Source organism: Dermacentor silvarum, chromosome 10 (genome assembly GCF_013339745.2).
Source record: "Dermacentor silvarum isolate Dsil-2018 chromosome 10, BIME_Dsil_1.4, whole genome shotgun sequence".
In the NCBI taxonomy this organism is placed as follows: domain Eukaryota; kingdom Metazoa; phylum Arthropoda; class Arachnida; order Ixodida; family Ixodidae; genus Dermacentor; species Dermacentor silvarum.
The window spans coordinates 103,681,913-103,701,150 of NC_051163.1; the positions used below are offsets into that span (position 1 = coordinate 103,681,913).

Here is a 19,238-nt window from a genome sequence, read left to right on the forward strand (position 1 = left end):
ATCGATAGAGGAGCCGATGCACGCGTGAACTAACGAGTTGGTTAACCCATAGACGCCTATATATTGTGGCCGGACCATGACCATCAGTTCGAATTAACCCGAAAGTTCGAATTAATGAGGTGCGAATTAACGAGCTTTCACTGTATAAGACTTCCGTGCAGCAGCACTGCGTTAGACAGCTCATATGCACTGAGCTAACACATCAGTGACAAGTTCTATAAGCGTGGCTTCACTGCAGCTAGGCATGTGCTGCCCAGGTATGATCGAATTAACTGTCACAGGCACTTTCGTGTTCAAATTACTAGGCATATTTATACATTTAAATACACGTTTTGACAGGACCACAGCGTGAGTTATAATTAACCGGAAGTTTTAATTATGTGGATTTAAACTAACCAGATTCCCCTGTAATTGCTTCTGTCTCAATAAATTTATTTGGCAGCTACTATATACTTCATTTTGAAGTATTGATTAACATTCTACATTGCTGCTTGAAAAGGGGCACATGTGGCAAGTGTTCATCGTGTTGCAGTCCTTAATGTTATCATTGGCCCACAACCCTCCTCTTCTCATTGTCGAGCTACGGTAATGTGCATTTGCTCTATTTTGTCTGCAGGACAACCAGCTGCGGGTGATTGAGTGCAACCTGCGTGTTTCCCGCTCCTTCCCTTTCATCTCCAAGACACTCAACTGCGACTTCGTTGCACTGGCCACCCAAGTAATCCTTGGACTCCCTGTCGAGTTTCGAGACGTCACGTTCGGCATTGCCCGGGTTGGGGTCAAGGTCAGCACACATTTTTCTCCGTAAGCATGAAAACACATGTGGCTGAGTATCAGCTTATGTATCAGGCTTTCAACTTGTTGTAACCGTCCAAACAGCCATATTTAGAGAAAGTTTAATTCACCAGCAATTAGCGCGAAGCTGCAAAGGACATTTATATGTGTCTCTCGGATTGTAGATGAAGAAAAATCCAAAGAAGCCATCTCACTATGAATGTTGACATTGCTGTGTTTAGCATTGAAGCCATGTATGGGCACTCCATATTGCAACCACTGAAGTGCACCACATATAAGGTGTGTGTGCTCTTACACACTTCCCTCAAGCGAACTCTCCGTGTGGTGCACGTAATTTGAGTGAATGCATCAGGAACGCGCTTGGGACGCCGTCGCGTGTGCAAGCCAACGTGTTCCATCGCCGATGGCTAGCACCGTTCAGCCCAGCCAAGCAGCCGACAATGCATCTACGGCTGTCACATTCGCTCCCATTGCAACGTGCCCGACGCGGCCTGCTTGGGACATCGTCGCGCATGAAAGCTGACGCGTTCCATCACCGATAGCTAGCGCCATTCGGCCCAGCCAAGCAGCCGACAATGTAACTACGGCTGTCACATTTGCTCCCATTGCAACGCGCCCAATCTAGCACAATCAACGTGATCCCGAGCATTCGTCGGTATGTTAGCGCCATCTAATTAAGGCGGCAGCAAAATTTACAGTGTCTGAAAGGTTGCGTTTACTGGCGCATTAACTAGACGGAGCCACCACACCGGCGGAGGCTTGGGACCGCATTGTTTGCGTTCCGCGTCTGAATCGCATCTCGTCGTCTGCGCCTGCGCGCCTGCATAGGGTGCGTTTATAGTACATTTTCCCGCTCTCGGATAGCAAGCGCTTGCGTGGCTCAGTGGTAGAGTATCCGCCTCCCACGCAGCGGGCCTGGGTTCGATCCCAGCGGAGAGCGGGTACTTTTTTTCGCATGCGATAGCGGCTACGGGGCAGCGGCAGTGGCATCATCGCGACCAGAAATGGCTATTGGAATGAGCCCATAACAGCTTACGCTGTAAAAGAAAATTTGCCAAATATACCTTTGTAGCTCCTACACCAAATTTGCCACTTAGATAAAAGAATCAACATTATAGAAAGTAGGCTGTGAAAAATAAAATGCTTATTTATGCCTCTAAAAAGCGTGTCAAGTGTTAGGCGCGCTGAAATAGTCAGAAATCTACACTTGCTTTCGCCCAAGTTTCAGGTTCACAACCGCGGTGTGCATTGCGTCCAGCTGCTGTGCAAACACTGGTTACTATAATTTAGCGTGAATGAGATCAGTGAGCGACTCGATTAACGACAGTGCACTTTGGGTGAACATCAGGGTCAGTGTCAAAGATTGTGAATCTCGTCGTCACTGCGGCTGCTGTCGTCTCCTCCGTCCCACAACGCCGCTGTCTGTCGCGACAGTTAATTTAATTAAAATTTAATTGTGGGGTTTTACGTGTCAAAACCATGATCTGATTATGAGGCACGCTGTAGTGGGGGACTCCGTAAAATTTCGACCACCTAGGCTTCTTTAACGTGCACCTAAATCTAAGTACACGGGTGTTTTCGCATTTCGCCCCCATCGAAATACGGCCGCCGTGGCCGGGATTCGATCCCGCGACCTCGGGCTTAGCAGCCGAACACCATAGCCACTAAGCAACCCCGGCGGGTTTGTCGCGACAGTTATCGCCCCGTCGGTGATCTCTTTGTACAACGAGGCACCACTATCTGCACTCGTGAACTCCTCCATCGAATTAGCACCCATTTCATCATCAGTAGTGACATGCTCCCAGAGCTCAGTAATGTCAGCGGCTTCCACCGTGTTGTTCTCACCTGCATGGTATTGCTCTGGCGCACAAAGCCTGCCTTTTCTGTTGATCGGCATGGCCACTGGTTCTAGCCTTCGTAATCATGAAGGCTAGCCCGGCAACCTGTCCTCTTGTTCTAGTAGGTTTTTGTGAGCTTGGTTATTTGCAGTTCTTTGAAAGCCCGTCTGTCTGGCCACCCCTTCTCTATACTTTCTCTGCAGGTACCCCAGTTCTCGTATTCCCGACTGGCTGGTGCTGACATCCGTCTCGGCGTGGAGATGGCCTCGACGGGAGAGGTGGCCTGCTTCGGCGAGAACAGATACGAGGCTTATCTCAAGGCCCTGCTCAGCACCGGGTTCTGCATTCCTGAGAAGAAGATATTTCTCTCCATCGGGAGTTACAAGGTGACTGGTCTGCATTAGTCTGAAGTAACAGGGACTTGGGATGCCATTTTTGGGGCCGCGTAGATTGTCAACATTCATTTAGTTGAAACAGGCCAGAAACAGCCACACTTGTAGCCAACGTTCTCGTCAACAACACACCTATATCGCAATCTCACAACTGTTTTACTATCTGGATAATATGTAGTAGGGATGCCCTAATAGTTTGGTTCAAATCGAATTCGAAGTGAATTAGTAATTTGGCCGAATAGTTCAGAGTTTATGTTCAGTGCTAACGCAAGTTTAACAGTTCCTTACAGCGCCAGCAGTATGGCTCATTTTTTTCTTCCTCTCTCTCTCCCTCTTTTTATTATCCTCTAGTAATGGAATTAAATTAATGTGCATGTATTACACTGTTACTGCCTGACTTTGCAGGCATTTTGCAGCCGCCTTTAATTTGTAAAATGTGGCCAAGTGTGTGTCATAGGTAAACGTTAGTGCGACATTAGTGCTGTAAGCGGCAACACTGTGCTGAATCTGTCATACCTCATTCATGCAGCACAAAGCTGAGTTCCTGCCGAGCGTCCGAACATTGGAGAAGATGGGCTTCCAGTTGTATGGCAGCCTTGGCACCTCGGACTTCTATATGGAGCACGGCATCAAGGTACAGTATTGCTTGGAAGATATTGGGCTACTGAAGCTTCCGAACAATGACACCGGCTATCACCTATTGACGGTGACAAGTGCAGAGCTGCACTGCAGCAGATCACGACTCGCCGGCACAACCGAGATAACGGCCAAAGTGTTCCATATGTGGCTTTTAAACCGTACCACATTTAAAGCTTATTTTGTGGGAGCATCGGCGGCACAGAGGCAGCGGGCCCTCCAGGGACTGTCTCTCCCTTGTGCAGTTGATGAGGCCTAAAAAAATGGTGTGCATTGAACAGCAAGTCCGTCCGCTCAAGCCTTGTTAGATCTATGAGGCGTCAAACATCTTTATGAATTCAATTAACTTCTACGCCCTGAAGCATTGTATAAATTTATTTTCTTAGTCTTTCATTTTTTTGTTCACTTCCTATTCTGTTTAATTGCCGTGTAGCAAACAGTTAACCTGACAATGAAAAGGAACCTGCGTTTTATCATCAGCACTGACCTCCGATCAAGGTGCACTACATGTGGTGCTGTGACATCTAGAGTTACTGTATATGCTCCCCTTGGGGAGCAGAGTTGCACATCGGATTGAACGCGCCGCTCGCGCCACTGTTCACCAAATCTGGTCACATGCGCAAAAAGCATTCTTTTGAGCCAAAGCCAACTTCACGGCTGTGCCTGCACAATAGAGTTTCTATGGGCTGCACTGCTGCCCGCCGTGCCGCCGTCGTCGCGAACCTCTGTGCGCTGCCGGCCGCCGCGCCCCCTGGCCTTCGTGGAATGAAGGAGCAAGCACAATTGACAGCTGAGCCGCGCCGTATCCTGCATTCAAGAGGAGTGGCTTTTCTGCTTAACACGGATGCGTCGGCGGGCAAGCTGGCGGACCTATGCCCAACTCTGCTCCCATAGGGAGCATTTGCAATAACTCTAGTGTTATCCAGTCATGTGATGTGCCACTTTTACTTTAGTCTGCCACAAAGATCAACCTTAACGAGCAAATGGCAGCCCACAAAACCCACCTGCCACGGAGACTGGAAAACGTTTTTGATTTTGTGGGGAAAACTGGAAACTTTTCCGAGTGTGAAAGCAGCGAGGACTCCAGCACTGCAACGTCAGGCGACGAAGCTGGTCACCATCTGGACGTGCCGTCACGCGGTTCGTTCGGGCATCCCGCGTGGCATTCTCTGCTGCTTGCAATTTCAAGTGCGAGTTTAGTGAGCCAGTAACACCTGCGCAGCACTACACGATAACAGAACTACTGAAACTCGAAAGCGCGCGGCACAAAGTCGAGCGAAAACGCAACCTTTACACCAACCATGTAGTTATCAAGGGTAACAGTTATTTTTTCTAAGAATCTATTAGAAGTAGACAAGTAGCATTTTCTTCTGTCTTATAATCCAAGGAAGTTAACTTTTTAATCCGAGTGGTTGAGTACTAGTGACATTTTTTTGAGGAGTGCCTTCGTCATCGGGTAAGTACCTGAATGTCCCTGGGGAGTCTCTTATCGTGTCCTGCAATTACCTCAATTTCTCAATTACTAAAGCTCTATTCGCTATTATATTGACGCCTTAGACGTTCTAGAGCATTACTCTATCACTGTAGCTTGACTTTTTATTTGCCTTTAGTGTCCCTTTAAGGAGAGTGATTGTACACTGGTTAGGACACTTATTGCAATTGCGAAAGTAGAGATGGTGCTAAGGCCGTGTACATTTGCCAGAAATTTCTCAAAAACATCGGTTGCGCATATTCCTCTACAATAAATTAGTTTGGAATGGCACACTTCAGTCGATTCGTTTTTCTGTGTTCTTCCCCTCGGCGTGGCAATGATTTTCTTGAAATGTGGACACACTATCTAATGTGTCAACACCCGCATTACTATCCTTTCTCTCTGTGCTTTTGGCAGATTGAGCCAATGACGTGGCCTTTCCACGACCATGACATTGACGAGGACACAGTGAACGGAGGGTCGGACGGCGGAAACCAGTGTGCCTCGCAGCAGGCACAGCTGAGCATCGCGGACTTTCTGGAACAGAAGGAGTTCGATCTGGTGGTGAACCTGCCCATGTGCAGCAGCGGCGCCCGCCGCATTTCCACCATGTTCACCCAGGGCTACCGGACACGCCGCATGGCCGTCGACTACGCCGTGCCCCTCATCACGGATGTCAAGTGCGCCAAGCTACTTGTGGAGGCAGGTTGCATGAATGGATAGATGGATAAGTGGACATCATTAGCGTCCCCTTTAAGTGGGGTGATCGCTGATGCCCCCAAGCTTGTCGTTATTTTTCACTTCCGCTGCATTTATTGATTGGCTCAAAAGATATCCTGTTCATTTTAACAGTCAGACTTAAAACAAATTTATTGCCTTAATAAGTAATGTCTTTTCTTTTATGTATGGACACCTTTTGTTGCCAGTGCATGTGCTACGTACGTTTTATCACATTTTTTAGCTGGAGTTTGGAAGGGTGGCTTTTGGTAAACATTTGACCGTGGCACTGTTGCAACTGGCTAAGGCTTGTTTTCGGTGTGCAGGCTCTGCGGCTGATTCGCAAAGCACCACCAGTCAAGACACACATTGACTGCCTGACCTCGCGCAACATTGTGCGCCTTCCGGGTCTCATTGACGTGCACGTCCACATGCGGGAGCCGGGTGCGACAGAGAAGGAGGACTATGCCTCCGGCACAGCGGCTGCCCTGGCTGGTGGCTTCACAATTGTCTGCGCCATGCCGAACACCCGACCACCCCTCTGTGATGCCGATTCTCTTGCAGTCTGCCAGCAGGTAAGGCAGTGGAGATTGTGCAGGAAGGAGGTATTTTTGGATATGCGCGCATCTCTCTTTTAAGCTAAGCCTGAATTATGTGACAAGAACGTCTCTTTTTCTGGTGTGGCACAGCAATGTAAAAAGGCAAGAAAATGGACAGAGCTCTGTTGCTCAGCACTGTGCGACTAAGTTGATGTTTCCTTTTGTTCGTGCTGTCAGTTGCGTCCTGGCATTTTGTGGTGTCGGGAGTAGGAGCAGTATTCTCAAGCGCTTACTTTTGTGAGGCTTCGCGTGACTCAACAGTCAACACGTTGCATATACAGCCAACAGCTTTCCGGCCACTGTGCCAGGAATGTTGTTGGCCATATACTTCAATGCATTCACTTCAAGTCACAGAAAGTTGTCATTTATTTATTTATTTATTTATTTATTTATTTATTTATTTATTTATTTATTCATTCATTCATATTACCCTACAGGCCTTAAAGGAGCATTGAGGAGTGGGAGGGGGGTGGGTGACAAAAAAAAAAGGGAAAAGTTCTGTGCTTAATGTAGCTCAAATGCAGTTCCAATCCAGCTCAAATCCAGCGCTTAATGTAGCTTCAATTCTGCTGAAATCCTACGCTTGTGTAGTTCAAATGCAGCGCTAATGCAGCTCCACTAGCGTGAAACCTGGGGAAGTGCGAAGCAGTGATGCGCTGGTGCAGGAGTAGCGCTGCAGGGAGGAGCAATCGAGCACTTGTGGGGTGGTGGCGTCCTCTCTTGCGCTGCGCTGGTACCAGTCTGGTGTTTCAGAACCGATTTTAACAAGTTTCTGTTAATTAATGCACTTAATGCTTGATTATTCCTGTCTTTTAAATTATTCTGAATCATGTTAGCTTATTTTGAACCAGTTTTGATCAATTCTGCACCTGTTTTGACCCTGTTTTGAGCACTTGTTTTTGAACGTGATAACGACAGATCACGCGCGACGGATGCTGACACCGACATTCCGGGCCCCTAAAGTGCTTTGCACTTAAAATAACAATGAAGCTCCCCGCTCCCCCGCCCTTGACAAATGGGACCGAACAGCACATAAAAATACAGGAAGTGCAAAATCGTTCACACAAGCAAAAAAAGAACAAAAACAAAAACAAATTGTACCTTGGAAGAAAAAGGAACAGTGTAGACAAGTGCAGAAACAAAATGGGAATAAGCATTGTTACACAAAATCAAGACGACATATGAAGTTGCACTTCGCAAAATTTGACGGGATCACTTATCGACGAAATATCGCTAGGAAGGTTATTCCATAGTGCTATGATGCGAGACAATGCAGAATTGTTAAAAGACTGTGTGTAGCCATAAATGCGTCTGAAACTGAGATTATTATGAAGTCAACCAGATGTCCGCGAAAGAATTTCAAGAAAGAGACGACTATAGACCATGAACTGTAGAAGTACTTAAGAAAAAGGCATAGAACAGCGATAGAACAGCGGAAATCCAAATTAGTAAGCACAATACAGTGAAATCCCAGTAATTGAAATCCCTTAATTCGAATTGACGGATAATTGGAAGTGCTCTGTTGGTCTTAGCAAAACCCTATGTTTGACTAGAGAAAAACTCCCACGGATTCGAACTCCAATAACCATGCAAGGGTTATTTCTGTCTCTCATTCCTATGCTCTGTTTCTTTTTTTGACAAACCCGAGCTAAAGGCGAAGGTTCTATGCACCGCTAGCTACCATAATGTTGCGTGCCGTTAAGTTGACGAGGAAAGGCACATGGGAAGCCGAGACTGAACCTCGGAGCAAGCAGAGAAGTGCGGGCCTTCCTTTCCCATCCGGTTTAAAAGGAGCTGGAAGGAGTCCCCCAGCGTGCTTTTGCTCACGTTACCACGCCCTTATCACGTTACCGGCCTAGTGCTATTGAAAGCGTACTGCACGCTTTTAATAGGTGATAACCGAAATTCACCACCGTTCCCTACTGCAGGCACCACGAAGTAAGCGTCATGTTTCGCTCTGCTGCCGTCATAATGTAGCCTTGCCCATGAGCTCGATTTTGTTTAGGTTTCCAGTTGCCGTCTTAAAACACTGCGCAGAAGGAAAACGAAAATGTGCAACTCGGGTCGCTTGGGCCTCACTAGCTCGACACGCGTCAGCTTCTTGTGCCACATCGATTCGCACTGAGTGGGCACCTCAAAACTTCCTGCAAGGCTGAATTCGAGGAGCGCAAACGTAAGCTTGCTGAAGTCACAAAGGTCACAATGCATATATCAAGCCCCAACAGCTCCTACTAGGTTAATAGAATATCGAACCGAATCAAGAAAATAAAAGCGAAATATCATATTCAATATCAGAAAATTTAACACAATCTTTTATGATTACAAATTTTGTGCAAAAACACAGTGCTGCACATGCCCAGGAGGCCACTCACATTATCTCACAAAAATCTTGATAGATATTCATAACTTAGTGTACCTAGAAGGAATCAAGATGTAAAGTGTGCTCTGCTCTTATTAAAGGGAACACCAAATTAGTATTCCAGCACTGATAACAACCCAGTTCATATGCAGAGGCCTGGAATATATTTTTTGGAAGAAATAGAATCAAGTGCTTCTTTTTTCTCTCTGAAGCTGAAGAAAAGCGATGTCCTAAATATCAGTGGGGTTCTCGGTTTAATAGTGGGACGTACTGTGCTTAATAGCAATCTTCTATTGCTTAAAAACTTCTGATTTCCAGTTTTCATGCAGAAAACTGGGGGTATTGCCATCTTTATGGCAGATGGTTTCTGTGGGTTATTGTCAGCATGTTAAGGCCAAGCAGGGGATACGCATCACGTGACTCGACACCACTTCGTGTGACAATTAGTGTCGCACGGGTAAACCACGGTCGGTGCAAACGGTACAGTTCTCAAATCAGAAGTTCCACGGCAAATTTGCACAATGTCCCTCCCTCCCTCTCTAGCTCCCCATCGTCTGGCCGTATCCATCTGTTGTCTATGTAAATATGCCTACAGCGGAAGTCAGTGTTCTAGTCACACTACATTTTGAAGCCTGCTATGTAAATCCAAGGTTAGTCTTGTGACTGGTCACTGCAAAAAGAGACTTGTCATGCGCCTACGAGGGGCCGCCGTAAGGTGTTTTGCAAAGATGATGACCGTGAACAACAGTCACCCCGTATGTTTGTTTTCGTTGGCGATCTGCTTTGATTCGATACGAAACTGTATTTTTAATAGCTGACACCTGATTACGCAGCTCCTATTAGGCCTAATGAACTAGACAGTTTGGGCATTGGTGTGGGCTTGATGAAAATTTGCCGCCGGCCAGTGTGATAACAGGCCGCAAACCATTGCATAAAGCTTGTCGATAATATGTTCCTACGAGTGGTTCATCGGTGATCGGTCGCGATATCATGTGTACGGGTAGATTAACGGCCATTAAAGTGGAGTTCGGGTTCGCATTCGACCAGCCGGCAACTACTACAAGCACACGTGCCAAGCTTGTCTGTGTGCTCGCATCTGGACAGAAAGTGCCGAACTGCACGAATTTGCGTGCGTTAGCATTAAACTCGCGTATTCAATACAATCAGCTTGTCTTCCTGTGGCTAATCTGCCCGACCTCAACGCATGTGTGCTGCTTTTGTGCCTTCTGTCTGCGTAAGATTGATAGTTTCGATCGGTCCGGTCGACGTGGTCAAACCTTCTAACGATAGAGATCGCGCGCCGTGGAAGCACTGTGCGTGTCAAGGCACTAACCACGGCTGGGTCACCCACCGAATATACGAAGTAATCAAAAAACTGAATATTCGAGAAATCAAGTACTATATTTTCTATTAGCGAATCGAATTATTTGAACGTTCACTATTCGATTTGAAATCGAATATTGGAGTATTCACATCATAAATAAAGAAAATAATAGTTTGGACACCAAAAGGGCAATTGACTCGGCTGTAGGTATCAATAAACAAAACGGGAGGTGAAAATGAAACTTGCCGGCGCGTAACAGCTGATGTTCCTGGCTGATCTGCGGAAGTTTCCTCATCTGAACTAAACTCCGACGACGCGACATCGATGCCCGAGTCATCACTGCTCGAAAAGTCTAATAGATCGCTTCTAGGGTCGTTGGGATCAAGCGAAACTGCTTTGTTTCGAGCGCGCACGGTACTGGATGTCGACACCATCACACCGCTCAAGTGCGCCTCAACCTTTGAGCTCACGCACTCTTTAAAAATCCCCGCCGCGCAGTAAAAATGTAAACTGCGCAGAAACGGACACTCTACTTTGTATACAATCACCGAGATGGCGCTACGAGTCCAGGAGCGCAGCGGTCTTTTAAAATAGGCACTCAAAAACTTCGGTCACCGGTGACCAATGCCTAGTGCTGTGGTAAGGAAAGAGTAGTAGATCACACTATATATATCTTAATTTCTATCTATGTAAGTTACGTATAGCTTGCTACATTCTTGTTATGCAATGCTAGAAGACTCCTGAGCATGAACTGCACCATATTTTCTTGCCCAAAATTTGTAACCAATAAATTTTTCAAAACAATTTGTGATATTCAATTTGATATTCTTTCTGTTACGTAGCCCCTGCTTGTAAATAAACCCCCTTACAGATTGGTGGAGGTGCCGGGGTTGCCGGGGTGCCGAGCCTTGACCCAAGAGCGTCGGTCGCTGTCTCGCGCTCTCTGGGCTGCTGGACCTCATCGTCCTCTCTCGATAGTTCTTGACCCTCTTCCCCACTACAGTTCTTTTTTCCTTGATTTGATTCGATATTCGATTCGAAATTTACTATTTTATATTTGCACGCCCCTACAAATTAGTATATCGGGCCTGATTACAGCCGATTACAAGATGGTGTTGGCAATAATATTGTAACGGATGGGATGGATTTATTTACAAGAATGTTGGATGGTTAGCGTAGCGTAAAGGACAGGACGGTCATCCAAGCCCAACAGCAGCGGCCAGCTCCTCGCGCACACTTCTACTTCCTCTTCCTTCGGCTGCGCCGTGCAGCGTGACAATATTTCACCTGTGTAGTGCTACCTAACGCACCACATCAAGCACTTTTTCCTATGAATTTGAGACACATTCAAGTTATGTTGATTTGAATACTAATCAGGCCTTCCCGTTTAATTGTGTGCCATACTGCACATGAAAAGATGGTTTCCAATGCTGCAAGCAGTTATCAACTGCCCTCCCTTTTCCTCCCAGTTTTTAAGCGTTGAAATTTGTCACACTTTCCTGTCACCGATGCGCAGGCGGCCAAGGCTGGTGCTCGATGCGACTATGCCCTCTTTGCGGGCGCCAACCAGACAAACGCCGAGAGCGTGGTGTCACTGGCACCATCAGTTGTCGGTCTCAAGATGTACCTCAACGACACATATGGACCTCTCTGCATGGATACAGTCTCGGACTGGCTCAAGGTAGGTGTCCTTGCAATAGATAGTTGGGCTATTTATTTCATTATTGGGAAGCTAGAGCGCAGGTACAACAAGACACAAAGATTTTTGTGTCACCTTCTTCATGTCTCGTCATTCCTGCACGCCCAATAGTAAGAGTCCTTGCTTTTCGTTGTCGTTATTTGCACAGTGAATGTGAATGAGCTGCTTGCTGTAGGAAAGAAAAAGAACTCTATACAATTTGGTGGTCGTCACTATTCCGACCTGACTGCATCATCAGCAGGTTAGGCCAGGTTGCACAAATTTACATTCCAGCTTTCCTGCGGCACTTAAACATTGTCAATTTCACCCTGTAATCACTGTGAGCCAGTTGCTGGTCTACTGCCCACAGGTTTGGACACTACATTTGGAAAGTGGAAATGATAAGTAAGCCTCGCATGCATTCTCTGGTTCCATCACTGATGATCTGCGCACAGCTGACAGTTCACTGCAGTCGCAGCTTGTGGGCTTATTAAAAAAAATTAACAAAAATTGTCTCGCTTCTTTTGCTTTAGATGATAGCTGCCAACTCCAGAATCACTGTATGCAGTTTCAAATTTTTTGTGCACTTTATATCATTATGTCCTCTTTCAACACAATGAGTGGAAATCGAACACAAACTGCAGCGTCACTTTAAGTTTGTTGCAGGACTTCTCGTCTCAGAACAGGAATAGGAGGTGGGGGTCACATGGTATTGCAAACCAGCGATGAATGTCCTCAGTCAGCCTGGCTCAGTAGTCGTATGCCATACCATGACCGTGGTTATTCTCAACTGTGTCACTTATTCGATGTTACCTTCATGCATATCCTTACTTATTGCTTACTTCAAGGAAATAGTGGAGCTAAACAAGAGAACGGAGGCTCATGCTTGCACAAGCTCAGACATGTGCTCCGTCTCGCACACACCAAAGTTCAGCGCAAAGCTCTCCATTTTGGTGCATGACTTTTCGTACCTGTTCTTCTGTTAACTGCCACGGAAACGTGCATCACCGTGTGTGGAGGCACAACTATGCATTATCGAGCTATAGCTTGTCTATAAACATATTGGCCTTTGCGGGATGCTGGGTTACCAAAGAAGTGTACAGCAGCAGCAACACGGGTAGCAACATTTATTTATTTATTTATTATCATACCCTCAGGGCCAATTGGCATTAGAGGGGGTGGGTACATGGTTTACAATCAAAAACATTCATGCCTATAAGGACAAGAATAAGATAAAGAGGCAGTAACAACAGCAAATAAAAATTTTTAAAAAGAAGAAAACAGCAAAATTCGAATCATTTCAAAAGATCTACAGCAGTCTTGAATGATGATGCGTCGTCTATGGTGGCGATAAAGGAGGGAAGGTGGTTCCACTCGGAACAAGTTCTTGGTATAAAAGAATGCAGGAACATGTCAGTGTGACAATGAGAAACAGTTACCTTATCGCTGTGAGAACATCTTGCGATGCAAAGGTTTAACAAGAGAGGACGCGAAGCTGTTGCAGTGACCTACCATATTCTACTTAACTGCTGGTGTAAAGTGGAGGAAGCGATGTAATTGTTCACGTACAGTCCTTTTATGATTTTCTTTCAATGGAACACAAGCATAATGCAAAATTGTTTCAAATGCATTGTAGTTGGAAAAAACGTCACAAGAGTCCGATAACCTGCTAATCCCTAAACGGTGAGAAGTTTGCGGGCAAACTAAAACTCAAATTGCATGTTTTTATACAAAGTTGTAGTGGTGGAGGTAGGAGCACATGTTTGCAAAGTGACACGAAAGAGACCTTGATTTTCAATAGTGCTGACGTCTGCATTGGCATAAGTACGAATCTAATGCCGTGCTCTCCTTGAATGTGCAGCACTTCGAGAAGTGGCCGAGGCACATGCCACTGTGTTGTCATGCCGAGGGCCCCAGGACGGCAGCTGTCATACTGTTGGCCAGCCTTCAGCAGCGGCCCGTGCACATTTGCCATGTTGCCAGGGAGGAAGAGGCAAGTATTGAGAACTGCAGCTGTCACGGTTTTGTCTACATTTGTCACTGTGCTTGTACAATAATCCTTGCACAATTTCCCGACTTGCTTCAGGTATCTGTGTTGAGGTCGTCTAAAGATTTCTTCTAAACTTGTAATGCAGTGCAGTCAACTTATAACGATATAGAGTAGAACGACAAATCCGATCGTTATAACCAATCAACGCTATATCTGGACTGCCGTAATGTTTATAGACGGCACTTAGCAATGCTAGTTGTAATAAGTGTTAGTCGACCTTAACAGACAGCAGCTTGCAGCAACAAGTTTAGTGGCACGACCGTCATGCTTGGAAAAGAACAAGTGCTTTTTGGAAACCAATGTTGAGGTGTCATTCTTTATCTGAATTAATACAGTATCTGTTTTATAGTATGTTGTGGTTTGCAGGAGTGGTTCGAGGGCAGACCCTACTTTACTTAAAGGAGCAGTACAAAATGTCAAACTATTAACGTTCATGTTCTTCATATTTTTAGTGTACGTTTCAGTGCAGTCACCATAGCACACAGAAAAATGTTCAGTTATAGCAAAAGCAGAGGGGTGGTAGCATAAAAAGAAATATTTTAGGACTCTTGTAAGGTTGCAGCACCCCCAAGGCAATGCCAGGCAACAATTTATACTGAAAAGGCACATTTCTTTAAACTTGGTCACTGCCTTTTTGTACACTTGTGACCATTCAGACTTGTTTCTGCTGCCATATGTGTTTGGCAGTGATCCTCGTAAGGTCATTGGCAAACGTTGCTGAACACAGACATTTGCTATTCCGTGCTCTTTCGTGCGGATTTCTCTAGTTGCCTCACGAGTCCATTGTACTGAGTTGTACATTTTACATTGTAATGCAGATAGCTATTATAAAGGCGGCCAAGGCACAGGGGCACGCGGTGACCTGCGAGGTGACGCCGCACCACTTGTTCCTCACCATTGATGACATCGACCGGCTTGGCCCAAACGTGGCCAAGGTCAAGCCACCGCTTATGACAGCCAAGGACCAGAAGGCGCTCTGGGACAACATTGACATCATTGACTGCATCGCCACTGACCATGGTGCGTGAGTGGGAGCGGGCATGATGGCATCAGTGGCACACATTGCCTGCCTGACTAGAAGAAATTTAGTTGTAATGAACTTGCCGCGATAGCCAAGTGGCTGCATTATGCTCCTGAGCTCAAGGTCGCAGGTTGATCCTCGCTGGAGCAGCCACATTTCGATGGAGGCAAAATGCAAGAGCGCTCAGGTACTTCGATTTAGGAGGAGACACTGGTATTCTAGAACATTCTTTTAAATATTTATCATATATAGATTAAATTTTTAGACTAAAGTGTATTTTGGTCTACAAAAAGCCAGGTATGCAATCTATTACTTTCAATTACTAATAGGTTTTGAGACATTTCATATGTCCTGAAAAATTAGTTTGCCCAACCTTTGTATAATGTTTCCATTGCATATCCGATAAAAATTTATATTTACATATTCTAGAACAATCGGAGAGCAGAACCTAGATCATCACTATTTTAGCTTTACTATTGTAAAAGGTAATGCCTTATCCAACATGGTGGTTTGGAACCTCAAAATGTTTGTCAGTTGTATTGCTAAATGAAAATTTCATTACAGGAAAAATTGTGAATTATTACATTTATTGTGTTTAACAACTCATAAGCATTCAACTGCAATAAGTATCATCCAACTCTGACTGCTCCTTCAAAAGATACTGCGGGCAACAGTCCATGACATGAAGAAAAAGTTGGTGGTGAGATAATGGGCCACAAAGTTATGGAAGCAGATGGCTGCGCCTATAGTATCGAAATAGGGTCTAGAACACACTGAATGAACTCAAACCTGCGTAAGTGCAGTGAGGCGCAGGAACAGACATCGGCGCATCGTGTACGGTCTCTGAAGTAAAACAACACCCACACGTCGGCTCGAATACAAAAGGCAATGGTTTTCTTCACTGTCACTTTATTGCCGACACAGATTGAGATTGCATGATGCTGCTAACGACTTGTTCAGTCATGCCAGTCTTATCACCGGCTTGTCTGAACATTGTAATAACTGCCTCCTCCTCTTCTCACTGTAATAAGCAGAGGAAACTTGCGCTTTGACCTTTGTAGGCACATCTGGTCTATAACTTTTTCTAAAATCTTTTTTAACCTGATGTCTATTCACCACTTGCGATCACAGTGTGATCTGCTGTGATCAACAAAGAAACGGCAGATCAACAATGTTTTCAAAGCAGGCCTAGCTACACTAGCACTCACCGGCAAGTGTCGATGCACGTTGCCGTAGCAACAGCCAGTCGGAAGGTGCCGCCCAGCGTGCTGGCGTGCTGAGCCATTAGGAGGGCCATGTGCATCACCAACTTTGTCAGACGGTCCCCTGATTTTTTTATGTTTGCACTTTTTCTAAGCGGCCATCATAGCCGAGGAGCGTGTGAACGAAAAGGTGGAAGTTTGTGCTTTCGAACAATACATATCACGATGGCAGCACTCAGTGACGGCAAAGACAGCGGATGGCTCTGTGAACTCTCCATGTTCTTACGCAATTTTGAGCTCTTTTCTCAACGTCCGAGCTGACAAAATAATTTTTTTCGAGCACTTGGAGTACGTTTTCAGCCAAATTGTTTTGATACAGTGTAGATTAGGCATTGCAAATGCCAAAACAAATGGTTTCCAAAAATAAACTTTTTTGTCATTTTCGGTTAGAGAGCCACAGGTGTTCAGAATAAATCTTTAGTTCCCCAGTATAGCATGCCTCAAAATCGGATCATGGTTTCGCCACTTGAAATCCCAGGATTTTTTATGACAGTGTCAAAAATAGTTGGACACTGAGCAAATAGGTGGGATAAATACAGGTATGAAAAACGTGTGCCGTCAATATACCGCATACAGCCAACATCCATTTTTTTTTTTACTCCCTAGGGGACGCGAAAACGTCAGAAAAATCGGGCAGTTGCAAAAAGTGAATGCATGCCTTTTAGTGCCCCCCAAGGCCTCAAATCACCACAGGCACGTCCGAAATAGCTCTAAAGGCCTGCCAGTACATTTATTAGGTGTATCGGTGCTCGTGCTGTGATAGGAGACGGCAGGTGCACGCATGTATAATTAAGGAATGCATACCGTGTTCCGTGACAATTGCGCCTTCCCACTTATGATATGCTTCACCGCATAACATTGCTGTGTTGAAGCGAAACTGACTTACAGACATACAGAATTTACCTTCACAGGTGGGAATTTTTTTTTTTTGTGAGATTTTATAATGAAAGCAGCACATCATCGTCATTGTACTGCAGTTGCCATATATACCAAGTACACAGTGCGGTATCTGTTATAAAGCGATCACTTAGAGATACTGCTATCGCTTTTGTGAGAGACTGCATCGGACTTTACAAAGTATGCATCTGAAAGTGTTCCTCTCATGTAGATAGCAAGTTTGGCACGGTGCCAGAAACGCTGGGGCAGATTACACCGAAACATCTAGTGCCAAGTCATGCAAAATCTCGTGAAATTATAGTATCTTGGAAAGTTATTGTCTGAAAATACCACTTTATGTTGTAGTTGAGCATAAAATGAGCCAATGGCAACCTTGACAAAGCCTGCTCTGTCTGGCGATGGCACGGCGTCTAACGGCTCTGATGGGGTAAACTGTCGCTAGCTCTGCGAACGCAGTTTTGGTTTCGTATCCGATTGTAATGTGCAGGCAATTTTCGGACCCATTTTCTCAGAAAAAAGGTGCTTGTTAGATACGGGTAAATACAGCAACAAGTAATAAGATTAACAAAGGAAGTGCAAAATTTGGTTGACTATTCTTTATTTTAGTGAGTATTCTACTTCTATAGTGAAACAGAAAATGCTAAATCGAAGGCAGTGTCAGTTACAGCGAAGTGAATACATTCAAACCTCCATACAATGAAATATTCGGTACAACAAAGTGAATGTAAATTTCAATGATTGGGTTTTATGTCGGCAAGTATTGCCCTGCTATAGCAAAACCCACAGTGCTGGGACCTGTCGCAGTAGTGCACATTGTGAAGAAGGGTTCTGTTTGCACATCGCTCAAAATTGTGCATGTACAAATATTAAAAAATTTTACTACATACAGTAGCCGACCGATTTTCCGGACTTCGCGGGGACTGAAAAATGGTCCGAAAAATCGAGAAGTCCGAAAAACCGAACAGTTAAAAAAACTCCCCTCCCCCCCCCCCGAGAGAAAACAATTATGAGGCTTAGAGCGGCTTAAGAAAAATGTCACAGTTTCGCCCAAAAGGCGGAGCATCGATTGCGATAGCAAATTAATAGACAGCGATACGAAGTAAGGATGTTAGTTTTATTGGCCGTATAAAGTTGTAAATATGCGCTTACTAATTAAATAAGCACAGTGTGATGCGCGCACAGGTTACACGAACACATCTCGCTCGATGACCGCGGGCAAATTGACCTTCGCACTGTCTATTCTCTCGCTTCAATGCGAACATCGAAAAAAAAAACGGGAAAAAAAACGCCGCATACGAAGCTACTGGCACTCTGCGCACCTGCGGTGCCTGCGCGGCAGCTCCGTTGTCAGCAGCCACAAGAGCTGAATGCAACTCCCCACCGTCTCCGCCGCCTTCTCCCCGTGCCCCGCGAGCGAACGAAGTCCGCGCGCGCCTCCGGCCGCCTTCCTCTCTCGCGTGCGTGAGATTAAATTGCGGTTGCCGGCTGACCCTCGCAAGCTTTCACCCGCACACAGCGTACGGCGCAACCGAAACATACAAAACAAAAACAAACAAAAAAAACCCGGATTCCGCTTAAGTGATATGACGATAGTGCCGAGCTGACCGAAAAAAGAAAAGCAAGTGCCGCTTTTTGGAACGTTTTGTCGGCCAAGGAAGAGCGGGCATGGCCTCGGAGACAAGAGGATAGCGTGCATCTACTAATCTTGACGGCTATACAGGGGGGCACTGGAAGCCAAGCTCGGCCAAGCCAGCAGAAAATCCAACATGGCGGCCTTCAACATCGGGTAGTGTGGCTCGGAGCGAGCGATTTAGTCCAGGAAAATCGAACATTGGCACCTAGATTCGTCCAAAAAATCGGTCGCGAAAATGCATTAGCTCTATGGGAATCCTGCCGGTACATTATGAAGTTTGGAATATCCAACAAGTCCGAATTTTTAGACTCCGAAAAATCCGTCGGCTACTGTATTGAATGATTACTTAGCTTCAAACATTGAATTGAATACCTGATTTGCAGACGCATTTATTCGCAAGTTCCTATATTTTAAGATGTCTGAACATTACAATTACTTTGCGTACAATAAAATATGCACCAGTAAGTTATAAAGGACGACCTTGTTTATTTGACCCTTGTTAATTTGGAAAATCGAATAATTCACACTTGTTTTGGCAACCCTGAAATCATTATATAATGTCAAAT

At 45.4% G+C, this 19,238-nt stretch overlaps 1 protein-coding gene across 1 annotated transcript in view; it reads left to right on the forward strand.

Annotated features, from left to right (window-relative positions):
• The window catches only part of LOC119466399 (CAD protein-like), a 127,622-nt gene that overhangs the window by 68,573 nt on the left and 39,811 nt on the right, over positions 1-19,238 (forward strand). The window contains exons 24-31 of the mRNA XM_049656788.1: positions 617-784; positions 2,837-3,019; positions 3,555-3,659; positions 5,550-5,834; positions 6,176-6,424; positions 11,648-11,812; positions 13,671-13,806; positions 14,682-14,879. Coding sequence (XP_049512745.1) covers positions 617-784; positions 2,837-3,019; positions 3,555-3,659; positions 5,550-5,834; positions 6,176-6,424; positions 11,648-11,812; positions 13,671-13,806; positions 14,682-14,879 — 1,489 coding nt within the window. The remainder of the gene's footprint in view (positions 1-616; positions 785-2,836; positions 3,020-3,554; positions 3,660-5,549; positions 5,835-6,175; positions 6,425-11,647; positions 11,813-13,670; positions 13,807-14,681; positions 14,880-19,238) is intronic.